The 19129-nt window shown below is 40.3% G+C and overlaps 1 protein-coding gene across 2 annotated transcripts; it reads left to right on the top strand.

Annotated features, from left to right (window-relative positions):
• The first annotated feature begins 3575 nt into the window (after positions 1–3575).
• Positions 3576–6912, top strand: SMIM30 (small integral membrane protein 30). Of its 2 annotated transcripts, none has more exons than XM_088055899.1 (2): positions 3576–3689; positions 4460–6912. In XM_088055899.1, the coding sequence occupies exon 2, from the start codon at positions 4531–4533 to the stop codon at positions 4714–4716; it is 186 nt and encodes a 61-aa protein (XP_087912025.1). In that variant the 5' UTR covers positions 3576–3689; positions 4460–4530; the 3' UTR covers positions 4717–6912. The 2 variants fall into 2 exon arrangements, with proteins under 2 accessions (XP_087912025.1, XP_014104292.2); XM_014248817.2 differs by lacking the exon at positions 3576–3689 and adding an exon at positions 3880–4050.
• Positions 6913–19129: the final 12217 nt, after the last annotated feature.

Raw genomic sequence — 19129 nt, 5'->3', positions numbered from 1 at the left:
AAATAATTTATCTATCTTCCAACTGTTCCACTGTATTTCTCATTACAGGAATCCTTTCTTGCCTACACATACAACTTCAACTACAACCTCTATACCAAACACACCTTTTCATTCACTACAATCCCCAATCCTTTCATAGACAGATATTATTTTTCCATTTCATAGGCTTCCTCCATCCCTCCAGATACATGACTTGGGCTCTACTCCACCAGGATGCATGGTTGGGACAGGAGAAGCGGCACACTTGATCATGGTGCACCGACACCAGCCCAGCTAATGAATAGGTTAGACTGGTGCCCAACTAGAACCAGCCCAACAGAGGAACCTCACCTCTGGTGCCTGGAACGCCTCCTCCCCCTCCTGCACTGACCTCGGTGTCTGCAGAGTTGTTCCTCTCACATATTCTCACCCCGCTCTTCTCTGGCCACAATTACAACCGTGCAATAGCTCTTCTTCTTAAATCTGTTATCACAGAGGCATTACCACCATTTCTGATAGGCCCAGCCTTGACCAGTGGCACATCTTGGGAGCTGCCAGGGATTGGCTCTGCCATGAAAACATGGAAAAAGGTTCTAGCAGCTTCTCATGGAAGCCACCCCTGTAGCCTCTCTGCTACCAAAGCTTAGCCAGGCAAACCCAATGCACAAAGTAACTGTTATGTGTGAAGGGGTCCTGCTCTCCTATGGATGTCTGAACACCTGCCTGCCATGGGAAGCAGTGAATTAACTCCTTGTTTTGCTTTGTCTGTGAGTGCAGCTTTTGCTTTTCCTATTAAATTATCTTTATCTCAACCCTTGAGTTTTCTAACTCTTACCCTTCTGATTCTCTCTGCCAAGCCTGCTGGTGGGGCAGGGAGCAAGTAGCCACATGGGGCTACATTGCTGGCTGGGGTGAAAGTATGACATCAGATCACTGTGGTCATGCAATAAACAAACAGCTCTCAAAAAACTAGATTAACCAAGAAGGAGGAAGAAAAAAATAATCCAAAACCCCCACAAGTACCCCCTTCAGGGTGTAGCTGATTATAACCTTTTCCGCTCCAGAAAGTACACTTTATTTTCAATTTCCAGTCTCACATATACCTACCTCCTTAGCCTTGTGCTCAAAATTTACAAAGCTTTAGCTTGTCAGCTCTGGGAATCCTCTGACTTTCCTCTGAATATTAGTTACATAATAGCTTGAGCTAAGCAATCAAAGCTGTGATAGGTCAAAAGGAAGATTTGCCTGAGGTGATGCAGGAAGTTGATGGCAGAGCTTGAAGCTGAATACACGTTTCTCTGCTATTCTGACAGCACAAAACCAATAGAGCCTCCTTGACTGTTTGGATTTTGTTGGCTTTTTGCCAAAGAAGCACTGTTTCTGAAAGCCAAAGCTACAAAATGCAGTGGAATTGAAAGAGCTAATAAGCCAAAGAAATATCCCCAAATGGCACTGTTCTCTAGCTCTCAATGGCACTTCCATGATGTTACTAATAAATCATATATCTTACAATCAATTTTTTCCACATACATACTGTACTTTGTGTCATTACAACTGCCTGCGAATGTGTACAGTTCTTGAGATATTAAGAGGAGTGTGTTAAACCCAGTGTTTCTCTTGGATTTTACACTCCTCACTGTCAAAATCCTTAGGTCCAAAAATGCCACAGCTTTTTGGTACTGACATTTCTAGTTATAAAAGATAGATTTGAAAATCATTGTTCAATCCCTTTGTGTCTGTTTTGTGGGACTAAATGGCAAGTACTGAAAATTTTAGTTGGTAGGTGGTGGCAACAACAAATAGAGCACCAAAATTTAGAGGGATGAATTCAACATTTTTTGACACTGCAGATCAACGTAACATTTACTTGTCAACAGTGCAGGATGCAGTAAATAGACTAAGCAAGGAACTAAGAGGGGCAGGACTCCAAGGCCCATTCTTCTGAGGTGACAGCAGTGATTGAGATGACATAGCTGCACTTCAAATTGCATTCTTCAGGTTTTTTAGGGGTTATGATTTATCTGCGACTGATTAAGGCATCACAGCATTACTCTTTTCCATGCCAGGACATGCTCAGAAATTTCAAGATTTTTCTCCTTTGAGTTTATCTGGCATCAGCTTATTGAGAAAATGCCTTCAGAACTGAACATGAAGAATCAAATATTTAAGATCTGAAAAACTGTAAAATAGACATTTCATTAATAAAAGGGATGTTTATGAGTTACACTGATATTCATTATTATTTGCATTATCAGAGTCTAGGCACTCCTGCTTATAAAGATGATGCTTTCATGGTACTTTGAATAAAGGAACAAAAAGATGTTTCTATCCCTGGAAACTTATCGTCTTATAACAACTGATAGCTGATGGATCCTGACTGATGGGGAAAAGAAGAACATTAATAAAAGGATTAACCTCAGATGTGTGAAGTTCCTATAGCTATGAAGAATGGCTGCTCAAAAGCAATTACAGTGAAATTTTATAAGGCAGAGGCAAAGCCGTATAGATGTTGAATCTTGAATGATCTTGATCTCCTCTTTAAAGAAGCTCATCAGAAATTGCTTTGGTAAAGAGAAATATTTATAAAAGTTGCTTTTTTACAGAAGTCGTGGGGAACAGTGTGAGGACATGGGTTCTCAGTCATGAGTTAATGCTTGTCATAATGAATTACAAATTCTAGACTGATTTTGACATTAAATTAGGATACTTTCTTTAGGTTATTTCTCTGAGCACTCCAGAGACATACTATGAACTTACAATATTTGCTCACTGGTCTTTATCTAAACTTGGGCACATATCTTTGCCACTGAAAAATAAAGTCTGGGCTCTGCTTCAGAATTACCTAGTGCAACAAAACAGCCTAATATGCAATTTCTACCAGCAGCCTTACCCAAAGCATAAATAAGATAAAAGCTGGGACGAGCTAAGATCTTGGGGAGTGCTCTCGCTTAATTACCCGTTAACACTTCCCTTCGATTTTTGCTTAGCAAGGCCGCGGCTGCTCTTTACCATATAAAACTGCTTTAACTGCTTTCCTCACAGTAGGAATTGGTTATGATGGCACATATTAGTGCTGTTATCACAAGGGCCTGAATCTGAAATGATGCAAACTCATGGTGACTTCTTCTACTCGTTTATTTGTAGAAGAAAAGATCAGACGACCAGCCCAAATCGGCGTGTTTCTACACTTCGACTTCCATGGAGCCGCAGTGAGGGCTCGTGGTCCCGCTTCTCTCTGCTGACACTCACGAGCCGAGGTTCATGGGACCGCGGGCACTCCGCGCCTCCGGCTGGGATCGGCCCTGGGGAGCAGCCGGCACCGGCGGCCAGGGCTCCCGGGAGGCGCCCGGCCCCGCCGCGTCCCTCCGGGCCCAGGCCGGCCTGGCGAGCACCGCTCGCGGGGCCACCGGTGGGGCCTGGGGCCGCCCGGGCAGCTGGCGACGCCTGTTCCCCCGAGCCGCCCCCGGGAGTCCCGGTGGGCGCGGCGGGGCGAAGCGGGCGGGCACCGCAGCGGGAGCGGAGCCCAGCGGAGCGGAGGAGGCCCGGCCGGGTCACGCCCGCCCCCGGCCGCGCCACCGCCCCTTCCTGTCATGGCCGCGGCCGGGCAGTGGCAGCTCGGCGGGGCGGTGCGGGCCGGCGCCTTCGGCTGCTGAGCGCCCCGCGGGCGGCGCGGAGCGGGGACGGCCCCAGCCCGGAGCCGGCGGCAGGAGGTGACTGAGGGGCACCGTGCGGGCAGGGCCTGCCGGGGGCTGCCCCAAGGAGCGGCCGGCCCACAGCCCCGCGGCGGCGGGACGGGGCGGCGCGGGCGCCCCGGGGCTGGCGGGGTTCGGCAGCGGCCCCGCCGGGGTGCGAGCGGAGCAGCCGCTTATTCGGGTGTCCCGGCGCGGGTTTTCGTAGTGTGCACCCCGGGAACGAGCCATCCCCGCGGCAAGAACTATTGCGGAGAGGGCGGTCCGGGCTGGTGCCGGCGTGCACCTTTCCGAGTTGCAGGAACCACGACAGACATTTGTCCCGCAGTGAGGGTGTGCACGGTGGCACTGCCCGGGAGGTTAAATTCACTCCCTGCCCAAGGTACCGTAGTCTGTTCATGCTCACGGATCCCGAGGATTCCCGGTGTTAGAAGTGTGGGTGGGTGATGTGCAGCAGCCATCAGGCCCTAAACAGCTGGTGAAACAGGCCCGCGTAGCAAAGCACCAGGTAAGCAGGCTCTGGTAGCTGCAGACAGAAGAGCCTGTTCTGACTTCACCTCACGGTAAGCCTTCATAAGATAAGTTTCCACAGAGTTACACAACAAGATAGCAAATCCACTGTGGTTGTCTCACAATAATAAGTCATTTGCTTTTGTAATTGAAAAGATAAAACCTAAATTTCATAAGCCCCACACAAAGACCTGTAATGCATCAATGAGCTGGCTTTTGTAAGACAAATCCAGGGGGAAAGGAAGGAAGATCCTGTAATGTTCCTTCTGTTTTCCTTGTAGATACCTGCGAAGTACCTGCTGTCCACCACTTTCTTCATTTAACTTCCCCCTGGGGTCAGCTGGTCTTCAGCATGCCTTCAACCAAGAACACCTCAAAACTTTTCCTGGTCCTCGTGTCACTGCTGCTGATGCTGCCAGTAGCTGAAGCCCTCGACGCAGGAGATACCATTGCCTTCCTCCTAGGCCTCGCTGTCAGTGTCGTCGGATTCTGCGCTTGCCTTGGCTTGTATGCAAGGAGAAGGAATGGGCAGCAGTGACCTCAAGAAAATGCTCAGATGAAGTGAATTTCCAAACATGGCTTGGGGTTGGGTGTAAGACTGAGCTTTGGTTCTGGATAACTTTCAAAAAATATGTAGTAGATATGTCTGCAAACCCCTCTTACTGTTCAGTACAACAAAGACTCTGCCCAGTAAAAATTATTTGAATGATCTGTCCTCATTACAAAAAAGATAATTTTATATTGTTCATGATTAAATATTGCCTTAGGTAAATATTGCTGGGTAAAAACTTTTTGAATGGAGAAGTGAAACTATAGAGTGGCTCATAGTGAAAGTTTATAAATTTAGCATGTGAGGGAGGCCATCAACAAGTTCCATAATTTTGGTTTCAATGTTTAATCAGGAGGAAGCAGCTATTCATCTTCCAGTCAAGATGACAAGACTTTTGAAATTAGTCTTAACTAGATAGCTAGTGAGCAGACTGCTCTAAGTTGTGTGCTCATGCTCACGTTCTCTGTAATGACAGTTTACACCTAACAGCTCACTGCTGCTGTCACATGGATGAGACTTAAGAGAACTAAGGAAACATGAAAGGTTTTTTTTCTTTTAGAATATTTTTAGAGTATTTTTATTTTAGAATATGCCACTCTGTAGCCCATGTTCTTACTACCAAGTAGATACACCTAAGAATGAGATCACCATTTGTATTTAACATCTAGTTCAAGTAAAGTACATGTAAGGCTATGTAAATCAGATTAGGGGTATGGACTCTGTCTCTTGTTTATTTTTTGTACTTATCCTTTTTTCTGGGCACACCAGGTTTATTTGATGTTTGTACTTTTTTCTCCAAAACCTAAGTCTTAACTATTTTGTGTGAGAAATTCTGTGTATTTCTGCATTAGGAGGTTATTAGAACTATAATAATATCATTGTGCACACCTTTCTTTTACAACGTTGGAAGAACTTGTTAAAATCCTGGGCTTAGTCAATTAGTCTTTTGTCCTTGAGTGTATTCCTCGTAACAAACCTATGTTAATAACTAATAGGCTTCTCTAACTGATGCATATGACTTCCATAGAAGGTTTGGACCAAAACCAAAGTAAAAAATCCTAGTGCAAAATGGGAGATGTAAATAGTCTTATTCTATTCATGCTCAGACAGATTGTGTGGTCTATGGCTGAAAGACAGTAGTGTGTCTAGGACCTGTTTCTTTAAGTACCAAAGGTGAAATGGCTCAGCCAAGAGTGTCTGCCACAAGCCTCTCTGACTTGTTAGAGTGTTCTAGGTTGAACAAAGGAGCACAATCTGTAACAGCAGCAGAATAAGGAGCATATGAAGATGAGCTCTCCACAGTTCACAGAATTTCCTTCTGATCTTGTGCTGTGGACACTGCCACTCTTTGCTAGAAATCTTGGCTTTTATCTTTTGGAGTTATGTATTTTGATACTATTCTTCCACTTCCTCTGTCTCTCTGTTCAGCAGAGCACAAAGCAATGACTATGGGCAGGTCTTACATAAATAATTGGGTGGGAAGATCATGTTCTCCAAATCCTGATTTCTGCGTGCCATTTTTGCTAGAAAGGGACCCAATGCACAATTACTATGTACAAATGAAATTTACAGCCCTAAGAGGAGCTTCAGACAGAAGTATCACCTTTGAAAGCTGCCTAGCAGCATATGATCCTGCACATGATGATTCAACTGGGTGGGTGCAAGCACAGATCAAAGTGTGATCTTTGACGTTCCAGCCTACCTAAACAAAAAAAAAAGCAAAAAACAAACAAAACAAAAATACCCAATAAACCCCCTCATAAAAGTGCCACGCAATTCACTTTATACTTCCCAAAGTTAAAAACTTTTGCCATTTTTTCAGTAAAATATTAAGTATTGCTCTTTCAATAGAATACATTTTAACACAAGCAGATTTTCACAGACTCCTTTACCTACACTGAAAAAGATCCCTGGCAATAGTTTCACAGAATTGGGCAACAGTTTCACTGCAGGAGAACAAAAGTTTAACAAAGTTAATTATCTTCAGGCAGTAGGGATATGAGAAATTGTGTTACTTGCCCAAAGCTGTATGTACTTCATTGAAAGGTGTTTGCACAGCATAATGGCTTTGTTTCCTAGGTTTTGATGAAGCTTTATTGTTAAAGACTTGTATTTGTCAATTACTTGAGTGTAAAATCAGATACCCCTGTTTTTCCTCTTAATAAACTTTGACGTATGATTTGTCATCAGCTTGATAAAGTAATTCTTCTGAAAAGGAAAATTGAGATGACAGAAATGACTGAAACTGTTGAAATTCCTTCTGTTGGCTATTATTTTCTTAACTACTTTTGCTTATGTTAAATAGCTTTATGAACTAATGTATCATATGGTATGATTTCAGTTAACATTTGTGCAGTGATTGTACTTCTCTTAGTCCTAATACCTGTTTATCCCATTTCAGTAACTGTTACTTTAAAGCACTTCAGGGAGCTGGTCCCCTTACTTTGGCACAGTCAGCTTGTAGTTGCAAAGATTCCTGTTTGCCTGGTACAAGGAAAACTTGAAGTATTTATTTTTCCTTTTGACTGAATTTTCAACATCTCTTATGTAGTTGCCCTTATACCAGAAAAGCTATTTATATCAGTTTTCTAGCTGGAGACACAAGACCATTTTCTATTGCTTTTTTTGTTGTGGGTTGTTTGTTGCTTTGTTTGTTTGTTTTGGGGGGGAATTTAATGAAATATTATGTTCTATTGCTTCAGTCATTTGAATTATACTCTCTTTTTTTTTAACTTTAAAAGTTATCCCAGCATTTTGTGAAAAGAGGGTTCTAGGCCTTTCAGGATTTCAGCTACTGCACAAATCTATTCACTTTGTAGTCTAAGATAATACTTTTAGTAGCTGTTTTCAGAGCAGAAAGTAGAAACAGCCACCTCTTAGCAAACACAACCTACCCTCTGATAAAAAATCCTGCAGGACAAGAAAGAGTAGCTTTTGACTGCTGTGATTTCCATATGCTTTAACAATAGTGTAGCTAAATAACAGCCATCATAAAACATTTAACAGTCTATGCACAGTCTCTTTGTGAATGTGCAGAAGGCCTTCACTTCTCCTGACATACTTTCAAGTGCTGCACAGCAGCTAGGCCTTACCATTCTGCTGTGTACAGCTGTAGCTGGGGCTGGAATACAGAGGCTTCACACAGTTCCAAATGCACTTGCTTCTCTGGGTGTATGAATGCAGGTAAACCTCTTTCTCCTACTTAGATAAATCCTGCTGCTGCTGGTGATGCTGCTTTAATACTATTGTGAGACCTGGCAATTCTATGACATCTTGTTTTGAGGACCTTTGCAGGTTTACAGGTATTAATGCTCACATCCCAGTTGTATCCTTGGGGCAAAGTGGAAGGAGAATCACTGGCTTATGATGGAGTCACAGGAAGCAGTTGGTATCTCCAGGATACTCATGGAGTTTCCTGGAGTGTGTTGTGTCACTATGCCTTTCCATGGGAGCTGTCCCTGTACTAGCCCAGACTCTTGTGTACTGACTAGACACAGTTAAACATAGTCTGAAGCCCTGATTCCTCTTTGCACAATGCTCTTTACATAAACTTTGTGAGAAGGGGAGTTCACTGTTTATAACAAGATAAACATGGCTAAATTAACTGTAATAGGTCTGTTAACATGGTAAATCCACTAATTATTATGCTACAGAAGCAACCTTTCCATTCATTTCTACATCTGATGAGAGGTTTGGCAGATCTTAACTAGTGTCCTGATGAGATTGTTAGGAGTGGTGGGAAGGAGAGCTTGAGTCTGGTTTTCTTCCCAGTTTACACTTGAACAAATAGTACATGATCTGAAGTCATCAGGAAGCATGTTCACCAGATGAAAAAAGTGAGACTACTAATTCAGAACCAAATGCAGCAAAACATAGTGGGCAATATTTGATGTGACTATTGATGCACAGAACCCAAGCTACTTAATTTCTGCTGAAATCAATCTTCAGAATTTTCAAGTGACAAGTCTTTAATACATTAGACACCGACTACACTGCTCAGTATTCAATTCTTGAAGAATGTAATCAGTTGCTAAATTACAAAGATTTTCATTTCACGTGAATATACAGTAACACTAAATATTACATTTGGAAAACAAGTTTTCCAGCAAGCTATCTGGAATTTACATACCAGTTATGATATGGTAAATAACATAAAAATACATCTTTCTTTGAACTAATTAAAATTAAAAGAACAATAAAAATATATAGGCATTCAAAACATTTCCAGACCTTGTACTATCTCCTCAGCTCAGTGTCTCTGTAATGGAATTTGAAAATGTGTGGGAAGCTCTGTCACATTAAGGTACAGGCATACTAGAGAGTCAGCAGAGCCTTTTGTTTCTGGATCATCCATCTGATGAGATCAAAACAGAGATTTTCATGAGAAAAATAAAACAAAATGTCCCTTTAGTGTGCTAAGCAGAGGCCCATATAATCATAGTATCATAGACTGTTAAGGGGTGGAATGCCTCTTAAAGACCATCTAGTCCCAACCCCCTGTGCTGTGGGCTGGGACACCTCCCACCAAACCAGGTTGTTCAAGGCCTTATCTAACCTGCCCTTGAACACTGCCAGGGTTGGAACACCCACACCCTACCCGGGCAACCTGTTCCTGTGCCTCACCACCATCAGAGTTCTTCCTAATATCTAACCTAAATTTCCTCTCTTTCAGTTTGTACCCATTACTCACTGTCCTGTCACTACAGTTTCTGATGAAATGTCCATCTCTGGCCTCCCTGTAGGCCCCATTAGATACCAGAAGGTTGCTATGAGGTATCTATGCAACCCTCTCTTCTCCAGGCTGAACAGCCTCAACAGCCTGTCTTTTAGGGGAAGTGCTCCAGTCATCAGCTTCATGGCCCTCCTCTGGACTTGGTCCAAGAGTTCCATGTCCTTCTTTTGTTGGGAGCACCAGGACTGTACCCAGTAGTCCAGCTGGGGTCTCACAAGAGCAGAGTAGAACAGGAGAATCACCTCCTTCAACCTTCTGGCCACACTCCTTTTGATACAGCCCAGGACACAGTTGGTTTTATGGGCTGCAAGTGCACACTGCTGGCTCATGTTAAGTATTTTAGCAACCATTACCCTCAAGTCTTTCTCTGCAGAACTGCTCTCAATCACCTCTCCACTCAGCCTGTAGGAGTGTCTGGGATTGCCCTAACCCAGGTATAGGACCTTGCACTTGGCCTTGTTGAACTTCATGAGATTCACATGGGACCACCACTTGAGCCTGTCACAGTCCTTCTGGAAGTCATCCCTTTCCTCTGGTGGGTTATCTGCACGACACAGCTTGGTGTCATCAGCAAATTTGTTAAAGGTGCACACACAGCATAAGTGAAGGCCTGAAAGCAGAGTGCCCTCCATCAGACCTAGGAGCTGCAAACATTAGAGGCAGGGAAGAGGGAATTGTGTCTGCAAGCACACTGATGCAGAAAACTAGATGTTGCTGCTGGGTTGGGTTAAAATTTGTGTTCTGCTTCAGTCTTCCTGTATTGGCTGTGTCCTCCTCACTAGTCATTGTCTTGGAAATTTCAACTGGAACCAAAAGTACTGGCAGCTTTCTCAGCTGCCATTCATTCAAGGCACTAAAATTTTTACATACATCTTCATACTGCTACTCTCCACTTGGCAAGTATAAAAGCATGAAAATTACCTTCTCTTCCTGAACAGAGCTAAACACTGCAAAGCCACACAGTTGTGTAAAACTTTAGAAGAGAAGGGTCTGTCTTTTTCTTCTGTTTTTCCATTCTTCTGTTTGTGCAGCTGATTGCACACACTGTGATAGTGCTTATAATTAATAATATAACTCCATGTCATTCCCTACCCTCTCACAGAAAAGCGACCATCTTAAAACATGACCAATTTTAATCTCAGCACAATTAAAGTGAAGAAAATGGTCACTTTATCAAAATCTGTTCACTTTCCATTTCATGAGTTACCTGTGAAATAAGAATGTCTTTAATTCTAGAATTTTTCAAGGGCATTTTCTGCCAATGTATTTCTGAACTGATATAGAAATTACATGCTCAATATCTGTACCTATTTTTCAGTCTTCAACCTAACATGATTGTTCATAAGTCCCATGGTAGCAGTTTTAAATTTTATTCTTTATCTATTAAAATGACCTGAAATATCAGCAGAACCCATATTGACTCATTTTTCCTCAACAGCTTATATTTATTTCAGCATCTGTGTGAAAAGTAAGGAACAATTCAGCTCTTTAAAACTTTGATCTTTTTAGAAACGCCATTTGTGATCAAATTCCAAAAGTCTATCTGATATTTGTAGATAGTATATAATATATAAAGTGGTCTATATCTACTGAAAAAAGAAAAAAGTAATTTTCCATAAAAAGTAATAATTAAAAAAAATAAAATTAAGGATGCTGATTGTATGCATGGAGCAGTTGCCAATAAGAAACCACTATTCAGCACTAAATATCACACAGCCATGTTTTTCATCCTACTGTATTTGCAGGAAAAAAAACCCATAAATCACAAAAATCTATTTTATATTAAAAATAGTCAACGCATGTTTTTCAGAGAACAAGTGCATATGTGAATCTCAGTGAAGTCAGCTCAAAAAATTGTATTGTCTTAAATTGAAATCAAGCTCTTCTAAAGGGGTAACCATACTGCCTTCTGAATCCCATATAACTTTGCCACAAACACTCCCCATGGCAGAGCTATGGCAGCAGGCTGTCCTGATGCACAGGATGCTGGCTAACCTCAAATCCTGCCTAGGAAGCGACAGGCAGCTGTGTCTCCCTGGGTGCCAAATGCATGCCCAGGCCACTGCTACCCTCCCACTCCATAGATTCATCTCTTCCTGTGAAAAAAATAGGTGATGAGCTATTTGTTTAAACGCTCGGGAATAGCTGTGTGGCTGTTACATCTTTAACCTTCCATGCCAGATTTCCCATTTCAAAATTTAGTCTTTTTGGTACACTTATTTTTTATAATTAAATAATAATATTAGTATATAATATTAAACTACTATATTAATTAATATTAATTAATAATATTAATTATTATTAACACAACCCAGTATATAATCTTTTAAAATACAGCATCCATGTGGGCTGGGGTGAATACATCTAGGGGAAGTAGAAAAGCAAAGGACACTGTCAGATGAAAGGATATTCTGAATTATCCATCCAAAAAAAGGGAAAACATAAATCATCTTTGGGAAGAGTCTGAGCCAAGAAATGTACAAGGTGACCTCCAGAGGTCCTTTCCAACCTAATTTACTGTATGATTCTATGAAATCCTAGTTGTAAATGGGATGCATAAACAGAAGCTCAATTCATTTGTATCTTCATTGCAAACAAGGATATATTTGTGGTGAATAAATCTAATCACAGTGTGCGCCTATAGGGAACCTGACTGCAAAAGCTGTGAGGCTGTTCAGTCATCATGTAAGACCACAGGGAAACCAGATGTACCAGGATTCTCCCACTGTGTCTAGTGAAACTCAATCCCTGAGGTATTAAAAGGTTATGGAAAAAAGGGAGCAAATGCAACACATGTACACTAATCCTCTTTTCGGAGTGGAATTTTTAGAGATGGGTTTATGGGGCTAGTACTGTACTCCAAATGGAATTCAACTGCTTCAGTGTAAAGCCCCAAATGTGAATTATGTCAACTCCTGCCCAAGTCAACACTGAAAACATTAAGATTTAACAGGCAGAATGAAAGACCTTGTTGCACACGGAGCTCCCATTGGCATCAGTGGGAGTTTAGGACAAGGTCAAATACAAAATACAGCTTTGGATGCAAGAAGATACATTGATAGGATGGAGGGGTCTCTGCATTGGACCAGCAGTGCACCTTGCACCAGATGGTGTTCATTGGGAACTGCAGCCATGTTAGTCTCCATCTACATCTCCTTCCTTAGAAAAATATTAGCTGAATTATTTATTATGATAACTGAATGCCAAATTTTCATCTGGTTTAAAAACAGCCTGAAGTTGCTGAAATCAGTGCAGTCATCCTGATTTAAATTCATTTTGAACAGAAAACACAAGAGGCTTCATTCTGACCTTGCACCAGCCCTTATACTTCTGTGTAACTCAGTAGAATTATTCTTGATTTCCATTTATATGAAAATCTAAATTGGTTCTTAAAATAGATCCTTTTTTTTTTCTCTCAGTCTTCTACCAGTAAATTATTTGACCTACATCTTAATAAATATTAGGAAAAAATTATTCTCCCCACTCTTATTCCACAAATACACTTCAGAACTTGTGTATTCAACTTAGCCTCTACTATTTTGCCCCCCCAAGATTTATCAACAAAGGCAAAGGAAAACCCACAAGTCACCCCACTCTCAAGGACACCATACTAATATAAAGTGCCTCTTTGCACACTTTCAATGTGTGTGTGCCATACATGACTGATGTACATCTGCTTACCTTTCTGCCTTGTTGTTCTTACTATTTTAGTAATAAAAGCAATCTGTGTTTGTGTCAAACTGTTCCTTAGGAACTCCTTTCACCTAGTCTACATGAGGTTCTATGTATTAAATAAGAACTTCACAGATTTTCTTTTCCTGTCCAAAAGTAACACTGAAATCCCAGTAAAAAGGATTACATACTCTCTATTTCAGACGGGTTAGCAAGGAAATTATTATAGATATAGATAGAAATGTAAAGGACTAGAAATCTGAAATTTTGAGTTTTTCCAGAGGTTTCTCTGCTTAACTCCCAATAGATTTAATAGGAATTGAGAATTAAAATCCATTCTACTTCCAAAGGGATACTGACCTTCCTGTAATGAATGTAAAGTATGTGATCACTTTATGTACAGTACCAAAACAATTTGAAATTGACTGTACATAATAATTGCCAGTCTGCTGCCTTAATATATCATAATGTCAATTGTCGTAACTCAGGACAATGAAAGTTGCCTAATTCAGTGTAAAATACAGGTTTTGGGAAATAAATGCCATAGAATCAGGGCAGAGGCACTGACAGACATACCTTAAATATATTCTTTCATGCAGTAGTAGCTAAGCAATTTGGTCAGTAAGAATTCTATATCCTCTTAGAGCACTGGGTTTTTAATTTTTCGTTATGTGGTGCTGCAACCCCACTTTCCTTTTGTCCTGTGCTTCAGAAGCTGAACCCTGGTATCACAAGAATAAATTCTTGTGGTATCACAAGAAATAAATAAAAAGTAAATAAACTTCATGAGTGAAAAAAGTGTGTTTTTCATTTTTGAAATAGTTAATTCCTGTCACCTGCTTACAGTAACTGTTTCTGGTCTTACTACAAAGGCAGAGAAAGATGTAGTTTTTATGAAACTGGGACATTTGTAAAGAGTATTTTAAGTAGATACATTTCTTTAAACTTACCACCAAAGTAACAGAAACACATAAACTACACTGGTTCTAAAAGTTCCTTCTAGGATGCTCACATTGAACAGACCAGAACAAATCTTCCACCATCCCCTGGTAGAGAGTCTTAAAAAATCCTTTCTCAAAACTTCGATCTAATGCACTTTTTTTCACATCACAGCATACCTAAGCCTTAAACCATAATGCTGAGTCAAAGTCTACTAGACTTGTATCTCTTTATTCATTCTAGCACTTGGAAGTTCAATGTTAAAGTCTCAACATATTATTAGTACAAGCAATTATTCATCCTCTTACTCTTGTATTTTTCAATTTCAGAAGCCCCCAGGCATTAACATGTAGGCCTTTTATATTAAAAAGCATTATTTTGCTTTCTGTTTTGAAAGTGTATCTGTTCAGTAGAAGCCATATTTAAATATCCATACCTCAAATTAACAGATTTTTAAGTAAAGGTTAAAGAGCTTAAGGGTTGCAAACCTATCTCACCTTAAAAGAGTTTTAGTTTAAGTATGTTCATAATTGCATTTCAAGACTGCCAAGTATACCAGAAGTCTGAAAGTTTAATAATTAAGGCCTTTACTTTCACTCTCTCCAACTTCTCACTGTATCCATCAAAGGTTATCCCAGCTCCATTTATTGCCTAACTGGGTTTGCCTAAATTGGTCAAAAATTAATTTGAATCTAACCCTGTAATTCCACTAATTTTATGTTTTCAACGGTCTCTGTCTGGCTGTGAAGGTAGAAAATAACTTCTTACATTCCGGCAACAAGTTTTTCTTCTTATTTCTTGTGTCTTACTCCAGAATGGCCATTAAGATACCTTCCCTTTTTAAATTTTTGTTTCTCTTCCCTTTTTCTACTTCTCTTCCAGCATCACCAGGCTTTCCCAAGATGTGATCCATGTTTTGGTAACTAATCTACATGGGAATATAAATCATCCTTGAGCAATTGCCACCTCTTTATGTCTGAAGGTCTTCCATCTTATTTCAGCTTGCCAGCATTTCATTGTGTTCCATGGTTGGCCTTGTGGCAGTGTCCTTTGAAAATTCAGTACACTAAAAAGGTTAGGAGAAAAGAAAGAACTTCTTTCTTTTCATCAACATAGAGCATGCAGGTTGAAACAGATATATCTTGAAAACCTGTAATTTGAAAGAGAATTCATAAGTTTTACATAAATTCTTCAAATTGCCAGTTTTGTTATGCATGCATATTTATGAAGAAATATTATACATAATAGACAGATACAGTATATCAACTAAATGTTCTGTTAGCTTTTGAAGCATTACATTAATACCAAATTTACAATGCAGCACAGAATTACACAACAGGTATGTTTTACTTGGTTACTGCTGGTACTGTACTGTGAGGAGCTGGTATGTTGACTCATTAAAAGAGCATATTTTTGTCCACGTACATATCTCAGATTAGGAAAACGGGATTAATAGTATTTGGATCTCTTATTTCTACTTTTTGTTTTAATAATGGAGAACAAATAAGTACAATGAGACTTAATGAAATTATGCAATGAGGAACTGTAAGAGCTTAAGAGGTAGTTTAATTATCTAAAATATTACTTGAGCAGAACTCAAAAAAGGACACAGATATCTCTCACTGCAGCAACAGAGACTTATCAGTGCTAACTTTTCAATTGACATTTGACATTTGCCCTTCAGACGTGAGATCACAGGCTTCCCTTTCACATAGAACTGACCAAGAGTGTGCAGTGCAGAATCCCAGTGGTCCAGATGTGAAACAGAGCAGAACCTAAATGTCTTGCTTCCAGCAATGTCCCTACAAGAGTCTGAGCTGAGTGGTGTGTTCAGGTAACTGCACTCAGCAGCAGTGCCGAGTCCAGTCAATGCCCAAATGCTGCAGGAAACCCAGCTTTTTTTCCACTTAGTACTTACTGACATTGTACAAAATAAAGATCCGGAATTCAAGCCCAGTCTCCCACCTCCAAAAAAAGTTCTCTAAAGCACTAGACAGTACAGTCCTGGAAAACATGGTCTCCTGTTTATCCTGGACTCTTCAGAGTCCATAAAAATGCAAGAGCAATGAGAGAGGGAGAGTGGGATGTGGGCAAATAAGACTGACTTCCATTATTCAGATACCTGCCTCTTAGGGCAAGGCTTAGGTCCAGGTCTCAGCTCCATAGCCTGACATTATGTAATAAATCAGAAAACAAAATACAACCAGCATTAAACAATCTGTGTAGCTGGAATCAGATCCCATGGATTTCTCCTGCCAGAAGACTGTCTTATCTAGCACAGTGAAACATCCTGATTCTGCTCAATGTTTCACTCTTTACTTTAAATACCACACTCAAACATTGCCTGACCACATGCAAATACTAGTCCAATTTAGCAAAAGATGCTGCCATTTGCTACTATTAGGCTTGACTAGTTTTGTAGGTGACATTTCAAAAAAAATGTTTATTCTTTCATACCTCCATGAAAGAGGCAATGCAGTGGTAAATTAATATTTACAGTTTTAGAGTTACATCAGAGCTGGATTCATGCAGTTCCTCCTACTGTGCCCTCACAGTGCTGTTCTGATAATATCTGCAGAATTCAAACTGTTGTGTTTCTTAACAAGATGACCTGCCTTTATTGAGAGAGATTGTTCTCCTCATCTCACAAGTACAAAGCTTATTTCTCTTTATTCTACATATAAATAAGATTATTTCATGTTTAATATCCAACAAACTGACAAAATGGGACCATGGCATAAGGTTCTAGGTATCAAATTATTTGCAGTGAACAGTTAACAGCTGATCTGACATGAATATCCAAAACTATTTTCACTTTCTAGATCATAAGAGCTGAAGCTTGGCAGTAGAACATATAATTGTGGTAACTGTTGAAAACAATGTTCACCCTCCACCTGAGACATTACAGATTTGACTCTCCATTGTCTCAATTTTGTGCATTCAAAGCAATTATCATTCAGCAGTATGTAAAACAATTTATATCTTCTTTGCAGAGCTTTAAATCAATACAGAGTCATTAAACACTATATAATACACGTATATATACATGTATATAATATCCACCCATCCATATATATATATACACACATATATATATGTATGTATATATATGTGTGTGTGTGTATGTGTGTATATATATATATATGTATGCATGTTTATATATCTATATATATATAAAAAATGTGTATACTGTATGTATTAACTTAAAACTTGAACAATAGGTTTTTAGGATGACTAATGCCTAGATGTGAACTGGTCATATCAGCAAAAAATAAATATCTCTTACATTGACACTGTTAATTTTTGTCCCTAAGCACAGCCTAAAAGATGGCTTTGAAAGATGTCAGTGACAGTTATCCTATTTTATCCTATTATTTTTAAATCCCCCCTCAGTATATTGCTAGAAATAGAAAATTCTATTGTCAAATAGTCTCTCTAATCATACAACATACTGTCCATTCCATGGTTCACCTCTAACATACCTTAAAGATAGCAGAAAATGGAAGTATTTATATATCCCAGCTCTAGAAAAATGATTGATTTGACATATATCCCTATGCACTGATAACAGTCATGCAAATAATTCCATGAGCACAGGGAGAAATGGTGCAGTAACTGCAGAAGAGGCAAGAGGAGCTCAGCAGTGTCGCCGTGGATCAGTTTGATACTGAACAGTCAATAGGATGTGCAGCCTGACACAAAACTAGCATGGCCTTTGCTACCTGCCATTCTGCCCCGGATGCAGAAACCACGCAGTGACATTTCCAGGGTCCTGTCTGGCTGCACAGCTGAGCATAGCCAAGCCTGGTCACCAAGACACCTGAATGAGAAAGGGATTAAAACTCCAGGTCGTGACCAATTTTGACCAGCAGATGAATCACTGTATGCTGAAGCCTCAGTTACAGACCAGGGTCCCTAGGGAGTGGTGGCCAGTCTGAAACTGGAGGCCAGCCAAGAGGAAAAGGTAAACTCTAGGACAAGCAGCCAACACCTACATTCACAAAATTTATAGGAACCTCACCTGCCTCTGAGACCTCTCTGCTCATGTATCAGACTTCACTAAAATCAGCCTTCAGATTTAAAGAGAAGGAAGGGAAGAAATATGCATAAATTCACTTAGGCATTATATAGCTTCATGACAGAAGGTACATGAAAAATAATGAACCATTATCACTCCTTTCATTAGGCCCCAACTACTCCTAATAATCTCTAGTGAACCAACAGCACTAAAAGAGATGGGAGAACAACCTGCTAACCCAGCCAAAGAATATTCTGCATATATCTATACATGCTGGAAAACTATGAAAAAGCTTGGGATAGACTAGGTTTACATAAGAGGTAAAGTTATGTGCATCTCACATAAGTCTGTCTTTGCTTTATACTGGATGCATAAAAATGTTGGACACAACTCAGCTGGAAGAAGTCATCTCTCCCCTGTCTCTCAAGCATTTTCAAGTTTGTCTCTCAAGGCAAGCATTCTCTTCTGTAATGTCACTAACCCCATTCATTTTGCTCCACAGTGTTCCACTGGCGCCTGTAATGGTGATAGGAAAAATGTGTTCCTGAATGCTGTGATTGGCACTGTTAATGACCATGACACTGCAGAGCTGCTCTATGCTTCAGCAGAGTTAGCTGAATTTCCATTTAGCAAGGTAAACCAGGAATATTGTATTGCTGTGGGAAAGCATTTTACTGAAAATCAAATGCTAAAATCGCACAGACAAAAGGACTATGAGACATAGGGGTTCTATGAAACATAGAAGGGGTGAGGTGCACAAAAACCACAAACCACTTTGTTTAAGAAAGAAAATCTACAGGCTTTCTAAAGCTACCAGACAACACTTCCAAAATCACTGTAACAGATTCCCCTACTGCAGAAAATTAACAGAGCTTTCCATGTCAGTGGTGCTGACTTGCAGGAAATCTTGTCTTGTATGGGAATGCTCCCCTTCTTCCTAAAAGACAATGATACAGTGTCATATGGTAAGATAGGAGAACAGTCACTGAAGAGGCCAAGGTTGCTTGGCTGTGCACCAGAAATAAAATATCATTAGCATG

This window comes from Pseudopodoces humilis, chromosome 5 (assembly GCF_049639895.1).
Source record: "Pseudopodoces humilis isolate 2021_Gansu_Grassland_sample_001 chromosome 5, ASM4963989v1, whole genome shotgun sequence".
Classification (NCBI taxonomy): Eukaryota; Metazoa; Chordata; class Aves; order Passeriformes; family Paridae; genus Pseudopodoces; species Pseudopodoces humilis.
The sequence above is the reverse complement of the archived record's forward strand: the minus strand, read 5'-3'. Positions and strand labels throughout refer to the sequence as shown.

What these genes read in the sequence shown, in the direction of transcription:
- SMIM30 (XM_088055899.1), top strand. Translation starts at nt 4,531, where the DNA reads ATGCCTTCAACCAAGAACACCTCAAAACTTTTCCTGGTCCTCGTGTCA.